Source organism: Centrocercus urophasianus, unplaced genomic scaffold (assembly GCF_019232065.1).
Source record: "Centrocercus urophasianus isolate 14NV4802_14NV808 unplaced genomic scaffold, USGS_Curo_1.0 seq_17, whole genome shotgun sequence".
Classification (NCBI taxonomy): domain Eukaryota; kingdom Metazoa; phylum Chordata; class Aves; order Galliformes; family Phasianidae; genus Centrocercus; species Centrocercus urophasianus.
In genome coordinates, this window is record NW_024884722.1 from 29,453,994 (window position 1) to 29,477,764 (window position 23,771).

At 48.3% G+C, this 23,771-nt stretch overlaps 2 protein-coding genes across 3 annotated transcripts; both read left to right on the forward strand.

Annotated features, from left to right (window-relative positions):
- The first annotated feature begins 6,851 nt into the window (after window positions 1-6,851).
- On the forward strand, window positions 6,852-14,112 carry SNCG (synuclein gamma). 2 transcript variants are annotated; one of them, XM_042818304.1, is made up of 5 exons: window positions 6,852-7,107; window positions 9,082-9,123; window positions 9,830-9,957; window positions 13,024-13,098; window positions 13,740-14,112. In XM_042818304.1, the coding sequence occupies exons 1-5, from the start codon at window positions 6,987-6,989 to the stop codon at window positions 13,758-13,760; spliced, it is 387 nt and encodes a 128-aa protein (XP_042674238.1). In that variant the 5' UTR covers window positions 6,852-6,986; the 3' UTR covers window positions 13,761-14,112. The 2 variants fall into 2 exon arrangements, with proteins under 2 accessions (XP_042674238.1, XP_042674239.1); XM_042818305.1 differs by lacking the exons at window positions 13,024-13,098; window positions 13,740-14,112 and adding an exon at window positions 11,907-12,024.
- A 5,919-nt stretch (window positions 14,113-20,031) lies between these two features.
- ADIRF (adipogenesis regulatory factor) lies at window positions 20,032-22,290 on the forward strand. The gene is made up of 3 exons (XM_042818801.1): window positions 20,032-20,116; window positions 21,420-21,482; window positions 21,792-22,290. The coding sequence occupies exons 1-3, from the start codon at window positions 20,056-20,058 to the stop codon at window positions 21,896-21,898; spliced, it is 231 nt and encodes a 76-aa protein (XP_042674735.1). The 5' UTR covers window positions 20,032-20,055; the 3' UTR covers window positions 21,899-22,290.
- The last annotated feature ends 1,481 nt before the right edge of the window (window positions 22,291-23,771 follow it).

Sequence of the window (23,771 nt, forward strand, 5' to 3'; positions counted from 1 at the left end):
TAACAGAGGGGGAAAAAAAAAAAAAAAAAAAGGTGGTAGGGATATAACTTATTCAAGGAACTTCTGAGTTTGGCTGCCTTCTAAACTTATCTGTGAACAGGAACTCAGCTTTTATCAGCTGCCTTCTCCCTCAGGCACAGGAAAAGGATGTTAGCTTTAAAGGAAAGGAAGAGAAAAGAAAGGAAAGAAAATACTGAGTGGTGTAACAGACTCTCGTTATGGTGCCAGAAAATACCACAGAGCTGCTTGCTTCGGTGTCTGCAAATGTTTACTTCTCCAGTTGAACATCTGAAATGCCCTGGCTTGTGCAATTTTGGTACCTGCAACCAATTGTGGTCATTAACATCTTTGGAGTAAGATCACAGTGGGGAAAAAAGATCTTACTGACATCCATTTCTGTGTGGCCTCCACAGAATTCTATGCATCCTATTCCATCACCAGAAAAAGCTGCTGCTTTTTGGTTTGGTTGCTGTCGTAAAGCAGAGTGCATTTCTTTCCTCCCTGCCTCACAGCGTGATGCACTCTGGCATCTTTAAGAATAAAATTAAAGTGGAATTATGCTTCCTGACAAAGCAGGTGTGGATTCTGGTGCAGGAGTGCTGGAGCATGTCTCACAGTGATTGAAGAGAAGCGCGGCCAAAGGCTCAGTCTGTCCTGCAGGCCATTAAATGTAAAGCTTTTCTGGAGTTGCTCCAATGTCTGCTGAAAAATAAAGCAGGATAAAATCTCTCTAGGATTTTGGAAGGCTTTGTTATTGAGGACTCTCCTTGTCATAGGTTAGATCTAGAGCCCCTCCTGCTTCTTCTGTGCATAATGGAAGAACCCAGAAATGTATGGAGATGCCCTTAATGTCTGATGGCTGACACTGCTGGGCAAGGGCATGGACAGGAGCAAGGCAGGGAGAGATTCCTGTCTTTCTAAGGACAAAACCTGCTGTTGCTGCTGCAGTCACTTCTCCAGGGAGATGAAATCACAGATTCTGGACTTAAGACTGAAAAAAGTAAGCAACTTCCCTCTGTTCCTTCCTGCTGCCTTTATTACCTAATTGCACGCATCCTGCTAGAGCACAAGCTCATGTTGGTGTGTGCATGTCTTATGTGCTGTTTTTCACATGCAAATGGGACTTTCTTATAAGTAACTGGATATGACCTAAGCATTGTGTTTGTTTACTTAGGACAGCCCATTGTAGGGAAGGAACTGAAATGAACGTGAGGCAAAACAAATAACAGGTGTAAAACCTGAACTGCTGTAGGATCACGGCTTGCAGAAAGGTGGTTTTGTGCTGCAGAAGATGAAGATACCCCATTTGTGACCCATTTCCAAACCCTTTGGTCCTGTCTTTCATCATGAGCTTTTCCACTTAATCACCCGTGACATCTTTCTTCTTCCAGGACGTGGTATCTCCAAAGCAGTGAGGCAATGCATCTCTGCCACCCCAACTGAGACATCTGCTGCTCCTCTTGTGTGTGCTGCAGACTGCTCAGCCATTGACAGGTTAATCATTTCATGTGACTTTTGAGTAGCAGTTATGAAAGACATGAAAAGTATTGAGCGTGCTGGTGACTGACATCTCTGTCCTTGGGTGGATGCAGCATAGACATTGCCATGGATATATCTAGGGTGTGAATTATTCAAAGGACCCTCTTTATTGGACAACACTATGAAAGATTTCTGTTGAATTATTAACTGCTGTGGCTTAGGGTCCCTGAATAATCTGAATATGCAGATTATGGTATTTTGTTCGTAACAGTTGCTGGGCTATGACATAAGTTTTCTGGTTTAACTTCTGTAGGGGAGTGGATATGAGGAGCACCTGCATAGAAACACAATTCATCTCAACTTTGCCCATTTTTTGATCTGGTGCTTCGGCATGGAACCATGGGAAACAGACACATAAGGCCATTTTCCATAGCTGTTTGCTCTTCACTTTCTGAGGACAGTCTTTTCCAGGAGATACATCCAGATGATGAGAAAGACAAGCATGTACCAGCTAACGTCAGTAGATGCCTATTCCCTATTCAGCTACCTGCCTTACTGGAAGCTCGGTGTACTTTGCAGAGCTGGGTGCCACTGCTAGAGTGGAAGAAATAGGTAAGATAAAAAAAAAATATATAATTTGGAAGATGTTTTGGCATTAGAGGATGCTCAGTAAGTGACATGGTAGTTCAGTTCAGAGGCATTTGGAGCTGCCCAAAGAAATTTCCAGCAGCCCTCAGATCAGCTAAGAAAAACAGAGTTGCTCTGTGTTTTGGCATCTAAATTTGACAGGCGAGATACCTGGTTTGTTCCTCCTGTCTTGGTCTCCAGTTGTTATTTCTTCCTTTCCTTTGTGCTCTTATTTGTGAAATTAATTTAATTTTCCCAACATTTCTTGGAAATATTTTGATCCATTCTCAGTCTCGGAATCATAGAATCACTCAGGTTGGAGAAGACCTCTAAGATCATCATGTCCAGCCTTCGATCCATCCCCACCATGCCCACTGTCACGTCCCTCAGTGCCACACTTCCTCATTTATTGAATGCCTCCAGGAGCAGTAATCCCACCGCCTCCCTGGGCAGCAGGTGCCAATGCATCACCAGTTCCTCCAGACTCATCCATGAACCCCATGAACTTTGTGACAACTGTCGCCACTACTCTTGCCTTGTCTGCTAATTGTAACTGTTTACACTAAGCACAGCTCTTAACCCTCTCCCACAGTTCCTGTCCTGAGAGGCCAACATCCCATCTGCACCTCCAAATGGCCAAGATGTCAAACATCAGCACTGCCTTCTAGAGAACCCACAGCATAGGAAATTCCCATTTTTTCTCTTGGTGATTCTCTACTCTGCTCAGAGGACAAACCCTTGAGGCCGCAATCTGACAGGAGGCAGAACCAGCAGGAAAGCATTGCCAAACATCATGCTGGAGAGATGGCTTCTGTTCATTTGGACAGCAATCGAGCAGGTGATGCTTGGCAGCTTCCCTGTGGAGAAAGAGCAGCTAGAAATTAAATCTTCAATTTCAACTCAGATAATTTTTTGTTTTCTTCTGCATCTCCTTCTGCTACCCTGTAATGCTCTTAAGCCTATATTTTAACTTCAGAATCTGAATATTTAAAAAGAAAAGGGAAAAAACAAAACAGTCCTGGGGAAAAAAAAACAGGCTTGAAAAGCCCAGAAAAACTGGAATTGTTTTAATAAGCATAAGTTGCTTCGGACTCATTTATTCCAGCCTGAAACCTCTGGAGCAGACTGAATAAATGAATGGATTTTCTGTCTGTGAAGATGAATAGGACAGCTTTGTTGATATCTTCCCAGCAAGGGGGGGAGCCGCTGGGCAGCCACCACTGCCTTCAGGTCTGTGAAATGCTGCCTCATTCTCTGCCCACCCACGTGCCCTGGCAATGCTACCTCCACAGGCAGGCTGGGAAGCTGGGCTTTGGTGGTCTGTCCTCAGGGGAGGAAGCCACATTCTTGCTGGGAGTGTGTTTATCATTCTGCTTGGAGCCCATCAGTGGTGCTCAGTAGCAGAGATCCACCACCAAAGCCGGCTGCAGGCCATCCTGCCAGCTGCTGTGTATGTGCCTTCTGAATGCTCCTCCGCCAGCCTTACCAGAGGAAATCTCCCATTAGCCATGCAGACCTGTGGCCGGGGTGAGAGTCCTCGCTGTGTGCCTGGAGGATGGCAGGCAGAGCAGCTTGTTTTCTTTCAAGCATGAAAATGAGCCATCTGAGACCGTTCTCCTTTCCGCGTTCTGAAGTATTCATAAATGGAGAGAGGATTTCTGTTTATACAGAGCAAGGTCTGATCCTGTTATTGTTAGCATTATTCTCCCTGCTAAAACTTCCCTAACAAAGGATATGCACCAGCCACAAAGCAGCCCATCTTTCAGACGTCATATGCCCCCAAAATACTTCAATAGATGACCAAACCCCATTCCTTTCCAGCAGTGAGATGCTTTCGACAGCTGATGGCCAGCAGCCCAAGCTCATGGCTGAGGACAAGGTTAAGGTGCTGTGTGCACAGTAATTGGCAATGCAGAGAGCCAGAGGGAAGAGAGGATAATTAATTGAAATCTTGTTTCAGTCTGTTGTATTCACTAAGAAAAAAATGGGCAGAAGGGGACAGGGAGTCTTGTTTTTGATTTTCTTTTGCATTCCTTGATTTCCTTTATGTCTGCTTTAGGGAATAGTAGGCTTGGGTTAGACCTATCTTGCACATACTGCAGAGTCACTGTGGGAGAGCACACACACACTGCAGCCATCAGCCATGGGGAGGGGTGGAGGGCCTGGCTTAGTGGCTTCTCCTGTGCATCCCAGGGCATCTGAGGGACCAAAAGGGGCTGCCAGCTGCCAGGCCAGCCTTGGCCCCCTGATCTGCCCTTAGGAGGAAGAACTCCATTCCTCGTTAAGGTGTCGTATCTACTAGAAGGGGAAAATTCTTCTTCAGGCACAGATCTCACCCACTGCCAAGTTCTACTGAGGCAGGACTGGCAACAAATGAGCACTAGATCCTCAGCTTCAAGTAGGAAGGTACAGATGCCATGAGATGGCTAATATTCAGGAGCTCTTACTGATTTTTGCCCTACATAGGTCACTTACAACGTTGCCTTGAGTCCAGAGCTTTCCTAAAATGGTTCCAAGGTAAAACAATGTCTGTGCAAACTGCTGGCTGCCTTGGGAGGGATCCAGCGAGTTTAAATGCCTCTTGTGAGTTCTGTCTGAAGGTCATTGGGACGGGAGAGCACAGGAAAGGAGTATCCCTCTCGAGCACCGGTTGATGCACTTGAGTGATGATTCATCTCCCACACTGCAGGATGGCTCGATGTTCCTTGCGTTTGTGAACTTCTACAACAATGCAAAATATGCAGCATTTAATTACAGGAGTTACAATGACAGGACAATAGCTCAACAAAATCAAAGAATACTTCTCACAACCTTCTCAGGCTGGATGTTCCCATGAAGTATCTGGAAAGCCCTCTGCTCTGCCTTAATGCTCTTTGAAAGCCTTGAGGAGAAGTAAATTGGCCCCAAGGATGGTCAGTTTCATTTTTTACCAAATGCAGTAAAAACCTGGCACCTGCCCTGTGCCTAATGGAACCATATGCCATACTCAGCCTCCTGCGGTGTGACGCAGCAGGGCACACACATTTCATATTTGTGAACACTGTGCCCTGTGAGTTGTGGGCAGTCACCTGCCCAAAGGATGTTCAGAAGGATGGAAAGAAAAGCTGTTCTTTCCTCAGTGTTATGGCAGTCCAGAACAGTGAGAGCACTTAAAATATTCAGCATGCTGTGACAGCCTTTCTTTGAATATTGCACTTTTTTTTTTTTTTTTTTTTGGATTAACAATTGATACATTTTGTAGCCTGTAAGAGATTTAGCTCTTCTACATTCAAATGGGAATTCATGGTTCATTTATTGGCAAGGAGAACCACTGGTGAGGAAAAGACTAATAAATCTTAATCTTATTTTCCACATCAACAGTCTTGCCATTATTTCAACATGGTGTAAGAAAACACTTCCCAAACCCACATTAATCTGCTGACTTCAGCAGTAAGAGGGCAATCTGTGTGCTGCCCATGTCATGGCTGCAGCCTTGGAGCTTCCCTCTCAGCCTGCCTGGTAAGCAGGGGCGGCTGCAGTGGGCTGGGTTGGTGCACAGAGGGATACTTCATGGCTTCCCCAAATAGGGCACCAGAAACAAAACACTACTGTGTTGTACCAGCACTTGTTTCTGTTGGGTTCCAGTTTGGGAGCAGCAGAAAAGCTGATCTGGGCCACTTAGGGTCTATTCCAGAAAGAATTGAACTCAAGATAAATTACTAATCATATCCAGATGTGATTTTAATGATCTGTGTTTCAATACTTTTTCCTGGAGAGGCATTGAGGCCAAGTGGGTCATCAGCTCAAGGCTTCTGCCATCAGTCCTCCCACCGACATCATTCTGCAGTGGCTCAGCCCGGAAACAAATAAAAGCAAGATTTCCCCTACAGCCATCGTGTCTTTAACCATTCTCATAAAATTGGAGAATGTCCTGGGTTGAAAAGGACCACAATGATCATCCAGTTCCAACCCCCTGCTGTGTGCAGGTCGCCAACCACCACCAGACCAGGCTGCCCAGAGCCACATGCAGCCTGGCCTTGAATGCCTCCAGGGATGGGGCATCCACAACCTCCTTGGGCAACCTGTTCCAGTGCCTCACCACCCTGTGTGAAAAACTTCCTCCTAATATCTAACCTAAACCTAAACCCTGGCTCACTTTAAAGCTATTATGATGGGGTGTGTAGTCAAGCCCAAATTGTGATTTGTACTTGATGCTGGGGGGGCCACCTTCAGACATTTCAGATGTGGCTGTTGGGCTTTCCAGCACACTGTCCTTGGGCACAAGCGCTATCCGCTCCCCTTCTCAGTCAGCGTTTATGAGAAACCATGTTCTTGTTACTGCTTTGTGTGGGATGCATTCTGTTTACAGCTAACCTGGAGAGCTGTCCCTGTCGGGTTTATTACCAGCACTTCACATGCTTTTCTCCTCCTGGGGACCCAGAGGAGCCTGTGCTTGCTGCAGCCCTGGGCAGAGGTGCTTTCAGGAACTCAGCTCTTTGGATAAAACATCTCCTCTTGAGAGCATCCTTGAGCGAGAGCACCGCAGCGTCTTTTAAAAGCTTTATCTACCTGGAGGATTTCCAGAAAGTCTCTTACGTACCTCTGTCCTCCTCCTCTCCCCCTCCCTCCTTAAATCTTACCAGGCAGATCCATATCATTAATATTTCAGTACCAGCTGTTTGCAGGCATTGGCTACTTTGCAGTGCACTTAATCAATAAGAGCCAGAGAAGGCTGCAAGGTTTGTCTCACCATCCTCCTCCAGCAGAGGAACCGGAGCAGACACAGAGCCTGGCAGAGGAGGCAAGATCTAACAAGGGCAGGGTTGCTGACTGCAGGACCCCTCCCAAGGAGCCGCTTGCTGCTGCCCTGCACCCAGCTGCTACCCTGGGCAGCCAGAAGGATGGATGTCTTTAAGAAAGGATTTTCTATTGCTAAAGAAGGTGTGGTGGCTGCTGCAGAAAAGACCAAGCAGGGAGTGACAGAGGCTGCAGAGAAGACTAAAGAAGGTGTGATGTACGTAGGTAAGAGAGATGTTTTCAATTTGCTTTTGAGCGTGGACTGCCTCATAAATTGTCTCTGAGAAAGTCTGGTGACACTGCTGTGTGGCAGAGCTGAGGAGTGAATGGTGGGAGGTCTGGGTGATGCCCTGGCACAGAGCTGCATAATCCTAGGATGCTGCAGACATCTCGTGCCTCAGTTTCCCTAGCTGGGAGCCAGGCATAGAACCTGCTTCTGCCTGGGGATGTGGCAGCAGTGTGGTGTGGAGCAGCGGGTGTGTGACTGGCAGGTCCGTGCTGAGTGCTGGGTGCCTGTATGGTGCAGCTCATCCTCCCCCCACTGCCATCCCACTGCACCCAGGTGTGAGGTATATGCTAGCTGGCCCATGCCAACAGCCCACAGTGTCAGGAGTGGGGCTGGAGGATGCACCTGTACCCACAAACACACCCTTTGATCCTGAAATCCTTCTCTGTTTCATTGCCTATATGCACATCAGTCTCACTTCACTAGAGATACTCACATTCATTGTGCCCCATGGGCAGGTTCTGAGAAACAGCACGACCGCTGCCCGGCCCAGAAATCCTTCAGTTACCATCATGTCTCAAACCTTCTCTGCTCAAGGTCACCCCCAGTACCTGGCTCCTGCACTGCCTGGTACATGAGAGTACATGTCGGGATGGTCGGATGCTCCAGGTACCATCCATCTGCAGAGTCTCCTTCCCAGGCCTGCTCATCCTGGTGCCAACAGCAGCACCTGGCACAGCTTTCCTGTCCTCCAGATGTGGGAGGGTCGGGCAGTGGGAAAGTGAGCAGGCTCATCAGATACCGTACCCACAGCTGCTGTATTTAAAACAGCTGTATTGGCAATAGCTGTATGTGTAGAGACAGATTTAAATTGGAGATGAAATAAATACAAAATTTATGTGCAGCAGCCCTGGTTATGTCTTCATCCTGAATTTTTAAACGCTCAGCTCATGGCACGCTGCAAATGAACGCACGTAACAGCTCACATTTCAGTTTGAAGCTGACTCACAAGCAAAAGGCACTCAGCATCCCTGTACGTAATTGAGGCAGCCGCAAGAGCCTGAAAATGGCTGTGTGTGAGCCAGCCTGTGGTGTTGCTCCTGCTCCGAGTGATGTTAGGAAGGAAACTTCCAAATTTCTGAACTGAATTCCTCCCATCTCCTTTGGGCAGTGCTCCGCATCTCTACGCTCTGACCTGATTTTTCATTTTCTCCTGGCTGTGGGGAGAGATGCAGAGCCCGCTCAGGAGATCTGAGCTCCTTACTACGGTTTCTAAAAGCTTTACAACTCAAATCGTGCAATGAGGACCGAGCATAGGCGGAGACGACGAGAGGTTTGGTAACAGCCCCAGTTCTGCCCCGCTCCGTGCTCCGCGCTGGGTCTTTCAGGGACACGAGGAGCTGCGGCAGGCGCTGGGAACGCTCACGCGGGCACCCCGCAGCCGCGGACCGACGAGAGCAAGGCGCCTGAGCGCCGCAGAGGGCTCTGACGCAGCAGACGCGGCTGCCGGGCGGGGCCGGGCTGAGTCAGCGGGCGCGGCCTCGGGGCTGGGCGTTTCCTCTGCGGGGCGGCTCCGAGCCGCCGGCTGTGCCACCCCGTGTACCGGAACGCGGCCCTGGCGGCGGCTGAAATCCAAGCCCGGGGGTCGTTACGCGGCGGCGCAGCTCTCGGCTCAGTGCTCGTGCCAGAAACGAGACGCGCCTCTGCTCTGCGCGCACTTTATCTTACGCAGCGCACGCACGTGGAGGTGTTCAAGGCCCGGCTGGATGAGGCCCCGGGCAGCTTGGTCAAGTATTAAATGTGGAAGTTGGTGGCCCTGCCTGTGGTGGGGAGATTCGTGATCCTTGAGGTCCCTTCCAACCCAAGCCATTCTGTGATTACCTCCAGTCAACTCTTTTTTTCATTTGGGAAATACAATTTATTTATGCTTGAACGCTGATGGACGGCTTGTTCCTTCTTGTTCCATCTCACAGGTACCAAAACCAAGGAAGGCGTAGTGCAGAGTGTGACCTCAGGTAAGCACACCGCCCCGAGGGAGATGCAGATACCTGTCCTGTGTTGCACAGCCCTGTCGCTTCTGCCTGACAGGGGATCCCTGGGGAATATGGGGGTCTGTGTGACCATGCATTCAGTGAACAGAGGAGTGATGGTTTGGGTCTGACAGTTGCAGTGCTCTTGGATGAGAGCAGGTCGGAAACAACCAGCAGACGTTACCTGGCAGACACGGCTGGTTTACAGCAGTTATGCATTTCACAAAGACAAGTTTCCCAACATGGATGCCTGCACCAGTCCTGCTAGACGCAGCCATGGCCTGGGTGACTCCTGCTGGTCACGGGGGACCCTTCTGGGAGGCCCAGGCAGCTCTTGCCTTGCAAGGAGAGCAACAAATACTTTCTTTGACCAGTTCTGTAACCAAATTACTGTTTTCTACCAGCTGCATTACATCAGACAGAACAAATGAAGAGTGCTCATGGAGAGGCGCTCACAGCCTGCAGCACAAATACCTCATTTGCTGACTGTCTCTTAGTATCTTACATTGAGTTTTTCAGTCTCCAATTGCACGTGAAGGCTGAGTGGCTTAAGTGCTTGCATTCCTCTGAGCAGCATTTCAGATGCAGGGCCAATTTTCTCCCTTATCTTAGTGCAGCCATCTTATTGCGCCTTGCTTTAGCAGCCTCTGACAGCAGTGAGCTGACTGACTTTCTGTTGTTGAAATCCCAGTTGCTGAGAAGACCAAGGAGCAGGCCAACGTGGTGGGAGAGGCAGTGGTAGCCAGCGTGAACACGGTGGCCAGCAAGACAGTAGAAGGAGCAGAGACCATCGTGGCCACTACAGGAGTTGTAAAAAAGGTACGTTTGTGCCTTTGGTGGCCTGCAGGACAGAGCTTGTCTTTGGATTATGCTTTAAATATCTGCAACTGTTTACAATTGGTGATTTCACAGCAGGAAGCTCTGAGCTGGTTCAAGTGTGGAACTGAGGGCTATGTGCTGGAGCACGACATCTCCTCAGGGAAGGTCTGTCTGCCTGATAGACAGGACACTTCCCAAGGGATAATGAGCAGCAGCAGCTTTGCGTGTGAGGCTGGCTGGGGGTCTGGTCTTCTTGCTGAGCCCGCTTGTTTTTACCCTCTTTTGAGAGCTATGATGAATAGCGCTGGTCGTGAGGCAAGCCAGGTTAGTCACAGAACACCCAAACCCAGAATCAAAGCAAAGCAAAGCCGGCCAAAATGGGTTTAATTGTTCAGACGGTTGGCTGATGAATTTCCTGGCCTGAAAGTAAACCCATTGTGATGTGAAACAAAACTTCCACACACCGCATAAACCCTGAGAAAATAGTCCAACAAAAGTGGTTCTGAGTGACGCAAAACGTCCCCCTGAAAGCATGCAGAGAGGGCTCACACAGGAGAAGTGCTGAGCCCGGGGGATATGGTTAATCTGTTGTGCCAGGGAATGGTGGTGAGGCTGCAGGTATGCATGCAGCAGTCTGGATAGGGAGTGATGAGCCTTGAGTACCTTTGTGTGACCCGGGACTGGCTGGCAGCGTGACCTGCTGCACTGAAGGAAACGGGCTGGGCAGCAGCAGAGCTCTGTTTGCTAATGGAAATGTGGCCAGGGACTGGCCCTCACAGCACCGGGCTCTATAGTGTGTTTTAGAGGCCTGCTGGACAAAAAAAAAACCTGTTGACAGTGTGTGAAGGGTCTGTCTGTTTGGGAGGAGGTTTTTAAAGGTATTTTAGTTAAAAGCTAACACACTCTGCGCGTTCTTTTTGATTCACAAAGGATCAAGGACCATCAATAGTGGGTTTTGTCCATGGCTCTGCACCCATCTCAGTGCCTGCAGTGGGCAGTGAGGGACTCCAGTGAGACTAACACCCGTTGAGCATCGTCATCTCTGATGAGGATTTTTTTTTTTTTTTTTTGTCTGCATGACACAGCTCAAAATCTGCTGCATTGCAGACACAGCATGGCTGGGAGCAAGCACGTGTGCATACACACACTCTGGGGACCGGAGAGGGTTCCCCAGCAGTTCATGTTCCCCATGGCTCTCCCTCCACCTTGACCGTCCCGATGTTTCCCTCCCATTTCTGTATGGCTCAGTTGTCAGCTTATCTCAGCACATCGGTTCTGACTGCTTTCTGTCTCGCCCCACAGAGCACGTCAGCAGGCATCAGTCATTTGTGAGTGCTGGGCAGTCCCCTTGCTCCTCCCTGCACTGGGCCCAGCACACTTGTGCTGTGTCAGTGCTGTGGCTTTCCTAACAGCTGCACATTCAGAGTAGGAACAGTGTGTGTAGATGGCCTTCATTCTGCTCAGATGAAGATGGTTGCACCAAAGGAACAAAAAGGTCATATACAGGAATCTTCCATAGTGTACATATTCTATATGAATATGTATACAGAATCTTGAATACTGTTCCTGAAACTTTTTTTTCCTGTAACTTCTGAGTTCAGCCACTGCGTGTCTCTCTTCTCAAGCCAAAAGGTTCAATATTCCCGGTTCAGAATAGAAGAAAACAGCCCTTAGCAATCTAAATGAAATGTTGTTTGTTTTTTTTGTTGTTGTTCTAAGTACTTTTGCTAAGACAATATATTTCTGAGGAGAAAAAGATCTGTCTGCTTGCCACTGAAGAACAGCAGTGCTGACTAGTTGCTCTGTGGTTGTATCATGCCTTTCCCTTAGACCATTTTATCCCTTTTAACGAGAGGATGAGAAGGCACTGCCCTGCGACCCAAGGTGGGCACCCATCAATTTCTGCTCCCTAGCCACAGCGCAGACCCTTCCCTTGCGTGTTCCCCCAGCCCATCACCCAGACCCCATCCTGCTGATGCCCGCCTGTGCCTGCTGTTCTCTGGTCTGGGTGGGAGCGCGTGAGAAAGCAGTAGCCAGAAGAACTCCTCAGCACAGGTTGACACCTCTCCATCCTGTGATTGTGCTGGTTCCTGCTGCTGCTGCTCAGGAAAGCTCTCAGGGAGCACGGTAGCTTCCCTTTCTATAAATAGAGGTGAGTCACCATTACCCTGCTGCAGTGCAGCCTTGGCAACGCGCAGCTGAAGAGACACAACAAGCAGCACAAGTTCTGAGTGGGGGGATGTGCCCACACCACTCCTTTGGGTGCAGCTTCCTGAGCACAGATCAGCCTCTCCTTATTTACTCACTGACAGAAGGCAGTGAAGTGACCCAAGCAGCACCATGGTGTCCCCCAGCAGCCTTAGCTCCCAACTTTGTTGGGTTATTGGTATCCATCAAGCGGGTGGTTTTATGTCATCAGAGTACCTGGGCTCCAAGCTAAACAAGCCCAGTTATCTCAACCTTTCCTCATAGGAGAGGTGCTCCAGCCCTCTGATCATCTTAGTGGCCCTCCTCTGGACCTGCTCCAAGAGCTCTGTGTCTTGTGTTGGGAGCCCCTGGCCTGGACACAGTACTCCAGATGGGGCCTCAGAAGAGCTGAGTAGCGGGGAGCCAAGTCAGAGGATGTAGCAGTAATCATCCCAGCTAACGATGCAACGCAAATGAAGGGCACATTTCCTAGGGAAGAAGCCCTGCTGTGCTTGTCATGAGGAGCATCCACAGATGGACTGATGGTTCTCAGAAGGCAGCTGGGGACAGTGCCCGAAGCTGCGAGGGATGCTGTTTCTGTGCTGCCTGTAGGCAGGCAATTTCATTTCCCTGTGGATCCGTCTCCCCTAGGAGCCACATGACAGCAGCCTGCAGCAGGGCGGATGCTCAGAGAGAGTCACGATTGTGTTTGATCTCAGAGACACAAAAGAAAATGCCAGAAAAAGAACAAGATTGACCAGATGCTAAATGTGGCGTTCTGTTTGTTTGTGTAATGCTGGGGTTGCTTTGTGTGGCCTGCTCAGCCTGTCCCAGGCGGGTGATGGCAGCCGAGGCCAACATCTCCCTTGTGCCTTGCAGGAGGACCTGGCTCCGCAGCAGCCGGCGGCTGAGGGAGAGCCAGCTGCACCAGGGAGCACAGAAGGCGGTGGAGAGGTAAGGCCGTGCTGAGCTCTGCTCCCTGCCATCCCCACCTCCAGCCTGCACGTAGCTGTTCTGTGGGGCTGGCTTTCCCTCTGTGCAGTGGTGACCGTAGGCTTGCTGCACGTGAAGCCCGTCGGCATTCCCGTTCTCATCAGTTGTTTGGCAAAGCTCAGAGGTTCTCCATGTTTTGCTGCTTCCTTTATCAGGGCCAGGAGGTTGCCATGAGTGGTAGACTTTTGAGATTGCTGCTTCATTTTGGCTTATTTTGGAACACGAACACACACATAATAACTAATATTTTCCTTTGGTTTGCTCAATCACATGGACTAGCTTTTGCCTGTTCTCAACCAGACTTTAGAAGACAAGTTAGATTCTGCAAAATTTTAAGCTATTTCCTTTATCTTATTTTATTTTTTAATCTACTGTTGCTACAATGCCCTCTTAAAGCCAAATGCCAGCTTTGGGTCCCATCTCAGTCCGTGAACAAGGGCAGTGGAGCTCTCATTGCCCAAATGGACAGACACTCTCCTAGTGCTCTGTCTTTTACTGGCTCAGCCTGAAGACTACCAGTGTGAATTATGCTCCTAGTTTTGCTTATACATGTTTTGTTTGTCAAAATGTTCAACTGTTTTCCTGTCTTACTTTTCTTACAGGGTGAAAATGAAGGCAATTAATCAACTTCTATCTCAAAAGTTGGAATCCCAAGAGCATACATGAAAATACTAGCTGCAGGAACAGCCTGCGCTCAGCACTGTAGTCTTTCACTTGCCTCATTAACCTTAATATACAATGTAAGTCAGCTCCTGGTTGTAAGGAGAGGGTGACACTGTACTGGGGGTTCCCCCCCCAACCCCCCCCACATCCTTCGTGGCTTCGTGACCCCCAGCTTTGCGTGTTCTGGTGCTCCGGTTTGTTTTAGTGGGCTCACTGATCCATGGCTCATGTCCACCACCACTGGCACTTGGGGTCTCTAGGTATTGTGGAGTTTATTTTTTATTTTAACTAATAAAAAAAGTATTTGAACAAGTTTTTGTTCTGTCAGTTTTATTTGTGTCGTTTAGATGTCGGTCCTGCTAAGCTGGGGAGCTCTTTCCGTGCAAGCATGCCATTAAAATACAGGAGGCATCCCCAGATGGTGAGGGCCTTAGTAATGGCATCAATGAAGGAAATAATGACAACTTGTTATTTCTGAAGGCAGTGGTATGGATAGGCCAGCTGTCTGTCTATCAGGGTTGAAAGAATAGAGACTTTTGCTTCTGAAGCAAATAGAATATTAAGTAAATAGAGGTTATTCACTTTTTAAGAATGTCCTTGTGTTTAAGAGGTTGCATGTGAGGGGAAATTCGAAAAAAATGAGCTTTTATAAAGGAATGTGAAAGTCATGTGGAGCTCAGCTGGCATTTGTTGTTTGCTGCGTACCCTGCACACAGCAGAGCATGAAAACCTTCTCCTGATGTCTTTGAGTATGTAATGACGGAAACATGATGGGCACAAACTGGTGAGACCTGATGTGTGACTGCAGGTCCAGGCAGGAGGGCTGTGGCAAGGTGGGTCTAGTGGCATGTTTCAGAGCAGAACTCATGGTTGAAGGAAGATTTTAAAATGCATCAATCTGTATTAACCTAAAAGTGCTGGTTTATTCACTGAAAGGGAGAGCAGCCCTGGATTCAAGAGAAGCCAGCACAAACTGCAGAGATTGGGCTGCTTGAAATCAGAATTCCGGCATTCACTGAAGTGCATAATGATGGCAGCTGCTGGAGGTATAGCGGGAGAGACTTGCTGTAGCATGAAAGAGAGGTATTAGCCTCTCTCACTTATTAGCTCTACATATAAGACACTGCCTTGCTGAGAGCACAGGATTTCCATTGCAGTGGGTGTTTGATCTCCACAAGGGCAGAGAAACAAAGAGCACTGCCAGAGGTAGCAAGGTCCCTCAAAGGCAGCTGTGACTCACAGGTGCACACTCTTTTCTGGTGCTCTGCAAAGCATTCTCGGAATTGCCAATTAGAATAACAAAATCACAGAGTAAGGGACAGAAAGGGTCATGATGCTCACACCCAGCAGCAGGAGGCTAGGGGCTTTGCTTTATGGTGGTGCAGCTGTATGTCCTGCTGGGCACAAGAGGAAGAGGAGCACACAGGAAAGCAGGTATGCATGCTGAGCCAGCCTGTGATTCAAAATAAGGGGAAAGCCACTCCCCAAATGCTTGTTCTCTCATATAGGCTTTGCCCTCACCCGAAGCAACTTAACACAGGAAAACTGAAACTGCAGAGTGAGGAGAGCAGAAGAGCTGCTCTGCAGCAGGGAGCTCTGTGCTCATGAGAGAAGCTCTCAGCATGCCACTTGTGGATGCTGCAGCATTGTTTTTCTTGTGGGAAGGAAATGGTGTAACTGATATTTACTTACCTGTAGCTCGATCTGTAATCCTGAAAGCATTGCTCAATTATTGCATAAATATCTGAATGTGGGCAGCTTCCTGGGCTGGCAGGGTTCAGCCCCTGCTGCTAGGTGCTCATGTGCTTTGCACAAGGCTGTCACCAGCCTTACAATGGGAGGCTGGGACACGGTCACCCTGTGTCACCCCACCATGTCTGGCAGCCTCCATTTCCTCCCACTGCTGCCTTAGGCCAGCCAGCACCAGGCCCCAGCCTGGGTGAGGAGAGCAGAGGGCACAGTCTGTGCTGGGGTGAGGGGAGTGAAAGCAAGGCCCTGAAGGCAGAAGGGTCTGCCCTGCAGGGAGCTAAGATCCGTTAATTTTTTATTAAATGCTACGTGTCTGGAGGGCTAATTTAGCTTATCTAGAACAGCTTTAGTTTGATCTTTCATATGAGTAATGCATTACTTATTTACTATAATAATAATTAGTGTAACTCCATCTATTTGTCAGCAAATTGATCTATTTCTTGAGGTTAAATCACATTACTATGCTTACCTGGCTGCTGCAAACACAAGCCCCAGTCCTGGTGAAAGTATAATTGAACAAAGAAAAACCAACAAATGTAAACCCTTCCCACTTAATTAACCCTGTTTGACTGTTCTCATGTGTAAAACATGAGCTCTAGCTGTGACCAAGGGCCTCTCACCTCTGCTGGGTGACGCAGGCAGGAAGGCTTGTGTTACTGCTGTATGGCAGGGTGCTCAGAGGCGTGTTCTGCCATGAGTGAGGTGGGAACAGAGTTAGAGCAATTCCAAGCTTCCCTGCAGCACCTTGTATGTGGCTCAGAATGACTCCAGGCTATGTGGGCTGAAAGGTGCTGGCTGGCTCCAGGCACAGCCATGGTTCGCTAAGGAGCAAGGTGTTTGGGGTTTCTTTCTTCCTCTTTAGAGCAGACAACATGCTGCTCACCAAAGGTCATGGTGTGGAGGTACTAGCCTAGGGGGCACAGATACAGAGGAGTCTGGGCATCCAGGCAGGGAGCATCCAGGCGGGACAGGCTGCACCACCATAGGGGAGCATTGGTGATAATGCTTTCCCACACCTCAGCTCTGGCCATGCAGAATAACTTCTAGAACAGCCCAAAATGACGAGGAAACCTCAGCATGCAGCTCTACCTGCAGTGTGGTGCAGTGGCTGGCATTATCCAGGGTCTGACTGCAGCCTCAGCAAACGCAGGGGACTGAATGAGGCAAGAGTCCAGACTAAGTTGCCACCTGTAGGCAGTTCAATTCGACCTTGCAACACATGGAGTGATGCAACTCAGCCCAGGAAACCCATTCAGGAAGAGTTAATCCATAGAAATAAGAAGAATAGAAAACTGTAGATGTGCTCAGAGGCTGTGGCAGTGGGCCAGTACCATCAGAAATCAAGAGACTGGAGCACAGTGGCATTTGTGTTGGCATTTGGCTTTCAAAATATATTCAAAATACTTTATAATACCCTGCCCCACCCCTAGGGTTTCTTTTTCTGAGACAGCACAATTGAGAGCTGACAAGCAAAATGAGCGATCCCGCAGTATTTGCTGGTTGAGTCTGTCAGGTGAGGGATAGGTCGCCTCTGTGATGGTTACAGGCTATTGACAGTGTACAACAAAGTCAAAGTGAAGTCTGGGATGAACGAAGTGAACAGGCTATTGAAAAAATCATGTTTTCACCCAGGCATACAGCACAGGTTAAGTTAATCAGAGAAATACTTATTCTGGTAGATGAAAAGCTGGACATGAACCAGCAGCAGTGTGTGCTTGCAGTCCCAGAAGGCCAAGAGTATCCTGAGATGCATGAAAAGAGAAGTGAATATAAGGGAGAGTGAGGGGATTGTCCCGTTCTGCTCTGCCCTTGTGAGGCCCCATCTGGAGTCCTGCGTCCAGATCTGGGGTACCCAACACGTGAAAGGCACGGAGCTGTTGGAGCGGGTCCAGAGGAAGGCCACAAGGTGCTCAGAGGGCTGGAACGCCTCTCTTATGAAGAAAGATTGAGGGAGCTGAGCTTGGTTAGTTTGGAGAAGTCTCTGGGGAGACTTCGCTGTGGCCTTCCAGTACTTGAAGAGAGCTTATAAGCAGGAGGGGGACTGTTTTTTTTACAGTCTGATAGTGATAAGACAAGGGGGAATGGCTTTAAACTGAAAGAGGGGAGATTTAGGTTAGATGTTAGGAAGAAATTCTTTTCTCAGAGGGCAGTGAGGCACCGGCGCTGCTGCTATGCAGAGAATCTGTGGGTGCCCCATTCCTGGACGTGTTCAAGGCTAGGTTGGATGGGACCCTAAGCAGCCTGAGCTGCTGGGTTGCAGCCCTGTCCATGGCAGAGGGCTTGGAGCTGGTTGGTCTTAAGGTCTTAAGCTCCAACCTAAGCCATTCTGCGATTCAAAAAGCAGTGCTATCTCACAAAGTAAATAAAGATGATGCATTACATTCCAATAATTTTCTGACACAGCTTCATAACTCTGCAAGCCAGCTAATGTACAGATCTCTTAGTCCTGTCAGGTGGGACTATAATGTGTAGAAGTATAGAAATTGTAAGGTATATATTAGATGGGATTTCTATATGATAGGGTGCACATCAGTGCCATATGACTATTTGTTCTATTCTGGTTTATATTATAATGACCTCACATGTCAGCTTGCAGGGGACATGTGTAGTTTTCTTTCTTTGGTTTTGAGCCTAGTGTTTTTGTTTGGTTGAAATCGGGATAATTACATTAAGGGTAAGAATTACATTATGATAGGAGCCATGCTGTGCTCTCTCTAAAATACTGTTATAACACAGGGCATGTTTTATGTTCCATACATGCATGCACTGTTGTGAACATTACCCAAACTCCTTTTCTCCCCTCTGGGCAAACTCCACAGCCAGAGCCAGTGGGGCCCTTGAGCTGAAATCCCAGTGGCACAGATGAGGGGGCAGGACATCCAGACAGCGGGGGTCCGAGCATCTCTCTTGGAACTGTGGTGGCCCTGGTGAATGGTGGAAGCTTCAGGCTTCTCTCGTGCTTCCACTAACACAACTCTGCACAAAATTAACAGGTGGCAGCAGTACAGCAGAGAGCGCTGAAAACTGGCAAGATCTGCCTGTTTGAGGCAGTGTTGTTGTTGCTAGGTTTTCAGATTTGAGTAAGACAAGTGGACCTATGTTAATGCTTTTGGAAAAAAATTGCCAAGAGACCCAAAATATTCGGTTTCTTTTATCAGAGGTTTTGCAAAGCCAACAACAAAACTGTTTGGAAAAAAAGAAGTCAGCAAGGAATTGAGAAAGGTTCATGATGGGAATGCATAACTGAAATACTAATGGCCCTGTCTGGGAGGAAGAGGGATCACTGTCTGAAGTAACAGAGAAGCAGTGCCAGTGGTGCAGAAGTTGAAAAGCACTCTGCACAGTGCCAGCCAAGCTGATGGCACGGAGGGGAGCAGTTGTGTTCAGGCTTGTTTTCTGCTGCTCGAGCTCACTTGGGTACTAATGAAGCACTGAGCTTACAAGAGCTGTCGCTTCCCACCCTAGTTTACCCACGGTGTCTTGTTCTTGTGCCCATTTCCCACCAAAAAGCTTTATTCAGGAAGATGAATGTGGGTATGAGTGTGAACATCTGAACCAGGCGCTTTGTGAACTGGAATGCAGTAATGAGGAGCTGGAGCCCTTCTGCTGGCAGAGCCCTGGCCTTGCTCTGTCTGAGCACAGTGGTTTATTGGTGCAAAGTTTCTTTGTCTGCAGGATTGGTGACAGAAAATACACATTTCAAAGGCTGGTAGGGACACGTGAGATGCCATTTTTATTCAAGCAGTGATGTTAGGCAAGGAAATGGTTTTAAACAATATAGCTATACCAATCAAATCAGTAATACAAAGTTATACTAGTAGACAGGCTTTGCTGTTTGGACTTGTTTTTTCCCTTCCACAAGGACTGCCAAAGCTGATCCAGCTGTCCTCCCCCCAGCCTGGCAAGGCCTCCAGCAGTGGTTGCTTCTTGCAACCCAACAGGAGCTGATAACTGGGAATTTGTATAAAAACTCAGGTAATTAGGGCTTTCACCATCAGAGAGTATTGCATGTGACCAGAAAAGTGCACTGTGATTAAAGATGCTAAAATCCAAAGGAAGCTGGGGCTGCACCTGTGAGCCCACCACCGTGCTTGTGGAAGGAACAGGCAGCAGTCCAGGCAGGGTGAGTGCAGGATGTGCTCAGGTGCTGCTGCTGCAGTACTTTTCCAGAGCTCTTTGTGAGGAGTTCAGTGGTTTCTGTCTACTGTGGTGGAACAAGATATTTTTGCTTTGATTTTTAAAAAACAACAAACTTATAAGCAAAGACAATGTGATGAAGCAGAAATCTCCACCTGGGCACACCCTCTTTGGGAAGGGTAAAGATATCTGCTTAGAATTTCAGCTCTCATTCCTCAGGTTCAAACCCCACCTACAGCACCAACCGCCCCCAGAGCACCATCAGGACTCCTGGCACACATATAAAGGCAGACAGGCCAGGACACCCCTGGCAGTGTGCTGCACATCCCTGGTGTTGGACTTCTTGTGGCAGAGGCATCAGGAACCACCATGTCAGGTAGAGGTTTCCAGGGGCTGAAGGAGCAGGCAGAAGGAGCGGCTAAAGATGCTGGTAAGGAGGATGAACATCACTGTCTATGTGCAGGGGGTCAGTTGCTGCTTTCACTTACAGAAACCTAAATCTGAAGCTATGCTGCTAGCTCCATTGGAGTTGATAAGACCTCCAGTTCACCACCACCAATACAGACTGGGCCTTAAATATCCCAGTGAAGAGCTGCTGCCCTGCTGGTGAGCAGGTCACACTGAGGCAGAGCATAGCTTCTCCTTCCCTCTCTGTTCCTGGGGCTACATTTGGCCCCAGGTGCAGTTCCAGATCTCAGCTGGGCACAGGCAGCCCCCACCAGCCCACAGAGCTCTGCTGAGCATGTCAGCCTCCAGCTGTCCCCACACAGATCCTAAACTGGGTGGGTTGGGAGCTCTGGAGCCTTTGTTGGTGGTAATAAGCTTTTGTGTGTAGCATTGCATTGCTCACTGTGGTCTTTTTTCATGCTTTGTGGAGTGTTCTAATCTGCTCTGCTTCCAAGAGCTGCTGTTTGCCCTTACTGTTTGCTGCTTGGCCTGAATACCAGTGCCTGCTGGTATATATTGATTGCAATGCACTGTCTGAAACAAAAAATATAAGTGTGTTCCTGCTGTATTCTTGTTCATCAGTGACCACCAGATTTTGCAGGGTTTACAAACCTGTGCGTATATTTCTGCCATAAGTATTCCTACATTGTAGGACCAAGTACTGTGCATTGGGAGATATGCACAGTATGCACATGATAGCACATTATTTACAGAGTGTGTGTGCTGACCATTCCTTTGGCAGAGGAGATAAGATGGCTGTCACTTCTCCTGCAGCCAGCACCAGCTTATATTTTGTGCAGCATCTCACTCTTTTAATGCTTTGTTTTCTGCAGCTGATCTACTCTGGTGCTAGCTCCCACTTCTCTGTGTTTATTTAGATCTCTGTAAAGTCTCCCTTTTCCTGTCCTGTCCTGTTCTTTTAAATGTGAAAAAAGGCACTGTACCCAAGCAGCCCATGAGGACAGTGCATGTGAGACCAAATATCTCCAGGGCTATTAACCTCTAAAAATCCATAAAAGCAAGTGTAGGGCAAAGTAAGCAACTTCACAGCCAAATATCTCATCCAGCTCACTGCTAACCTCTGCTTCTTCTTCTCCTTACATTTTTATCTTCTTACCATCACGGACGTGTCCAGCTCCCAGGGAATGCTGATGCCATCCCTCAGCAGACACCCCACTCATCACATGCCCATGAGTGAAACCCTACAGCCCAGGCTGCATCTCTAACAGGGACACAATCTGTCTGTAACGGGCATGTGGAAATGAACCTTTTGTCCTTAATTACAGCGAGTGCGTTGGGACAGGCCACTCAGGATGCAGTCAGCCAGATTACAGATGCCGGCCAGAAAGGTAGGTTTGGTGACTGTTTTGGCCTTTCACAACACCGATGGGAAAAGATTGCAGGTGTGTTCCTTGGTAGTAGCTCTGCTCACCAGCAGATGACCCCCAGCAAGTGGCTCGCCTCCAGCTGCTGTGCCTCGTGCACAGCACTGAGCCCTGTGCCTGTTTCTTATCACTGGACACTGGCAAGATATGCCTCTGTATTTTTATAGTGGAAACATTTTCTCCCCTCCCCTCCCCATCATAAACACTGAATGAACTAGTTTGCACTTTTTTCAGGCTTTCTGCTTACGTGTTGCATTTCTCCCTCTCTTCCAGCTGTGGATAAGGCTTGTAAGACAACACAGGATGGTGTAGAAAAAGCAGCTGGGCAAGCTGCAGAAGCAGTGTCTGGCTTTGGGAAAAAATGTGGATTTAAGAAATGATGTTGATGTAAGCAAGCAGTACTGCATGTCAAATCCATCTTCACAATTCCCGACTCCTCTGCGTAGAAAGCAAAAGCTATCTGAGATCTGGATAACTACTCTCTCCCCACATACAAAATCATAAGGCAGAATGCTCTCCTCATCCTACCCACAGGAAAAACACATCTCAGTGTATCTATCTCATAACATCTGCTCACCATGTTCTGTTCTAAGTGAGCTATAAGGCTTCAGCAGTGTTATTGCCCTGCTCTTGTAGCAGTGCAATAGTGATTGCTACATCTGTTGAATGTACTCACAAAAATAGCAGAACTGATACTATTCTGGAATACAGGAATATCCACATGATTAAACTAGGTTCCCTTCCAGTAATCAGAAGTTAAGCTGCTGTTGTATTTCATGTCAATTATTCGCTTATTCCATTTCGCTGTACTTTCAGATTAACATAAATAAAATTACAATTAAGATTTCCACCCCTCGGAAATACATCTCCTCATTACGTGCTTGTGTTGTATCATTGGGCTTCTTGTAAAGGACAACGCCATATCCTGCAGATCTCTTTTGCTTTTGATTGCTGGCTTGATGAATGATGGCTATTTATGAGGGTGGATAATGACAGGACAAGGAGAATGGTTTTAAACTAAGACAGGGAGGTTTAGGTTAGATATGAGGAGGAAGTTTTTCACCCAGAGGGTGGTGAGGCACTGGAACAGGTTGCCCAAGGAGGTTGTGGATGCCCCATCCCTGGAGGCATTCAAGACCAGGCTGGATGTGGCTCTGGGCAGCCTGGTCTGCTGGTTGACAACCCTGCACATAGCAGGGGGTTGGAACTGGGTGATCATTGTGGTCCTTTTCAACCCAGGACGTTCTATGATATGATTCTGTGATATGGCCACCCCAGAAGGCAGGTGGGTGCTGCACTGCTGCATGCTCTGCTAGAGGTGAGCCAGGCATGGCCAGCACGGCACTGCAGGTCCTATGGCAAAACAGGGGCTGGGTGCCTGCTGCTCCAATCTGCACCTTTTAGCAGCCAGCTCCAGTTTTTTTCTGCCCTAATGCACAGCACATCCACTGCTCCACCTCACGAAGGCATCTAGAAACCGAGCAGCATGGGCAGGTTCAGACAGCCCTGCCTCACAGCCCTCAGCCAGGAGCTGGAGGTGGTGGGGCTATGGGGAGCACCGACCTTCACTAATGCAGCCCTGGAAAATGGCCGCTTATCACTGGCACAGGGATTGGCTGTGGGCTACCCAGGTACTGCACATGCTGAAAACCCTCAGAGGAACCTATAGGTGATACATCACCACAGAGTAAACACAGTCCAGGGCTTTGCACAGCATCCCGGTGCAATGCCCATAGTCGTTTAAAGCTCTAAAAGCCTAAATATTTACCCAAGTGCATGCTCACAGAAAAAGTGCTGCACTATTGCACTCAGTTACTGGGCAACACTCCACAGTACTTAATTATTTAGTGCTTTCCACGGTTACTTCCCCGACAGTGAAATCTTTAGAGAACAATCACTCAGGCTTGGAATTTCACAGTGCCATGCTGTGTTTGTGGTGGCCCACACACAGGTCTTCAGAGTACCTTACTTTCTGCAAAGCACTGCTCAGTCCACATTGCTAAAACCCAAGCAGTTATGATGGTTTGTTTCCCAGCAGAACAGTTTCCTTAGAGAATAGAAACAGTTACTTTATATACCATTCCCACTGCTTTGTGCTTGTGGAGCCGACCTTTGCCATGCAAAGGTCTCCACAGCACTCTCACTGGATGCACCCCAGCACAGTGCAGGGTGGGATACACACATCACAGCCCCTTTGTCCCGAGGGCAGATGCTGTTGCACAGGCACCCGTGAGTCTGAGTCACTTGCTGGCA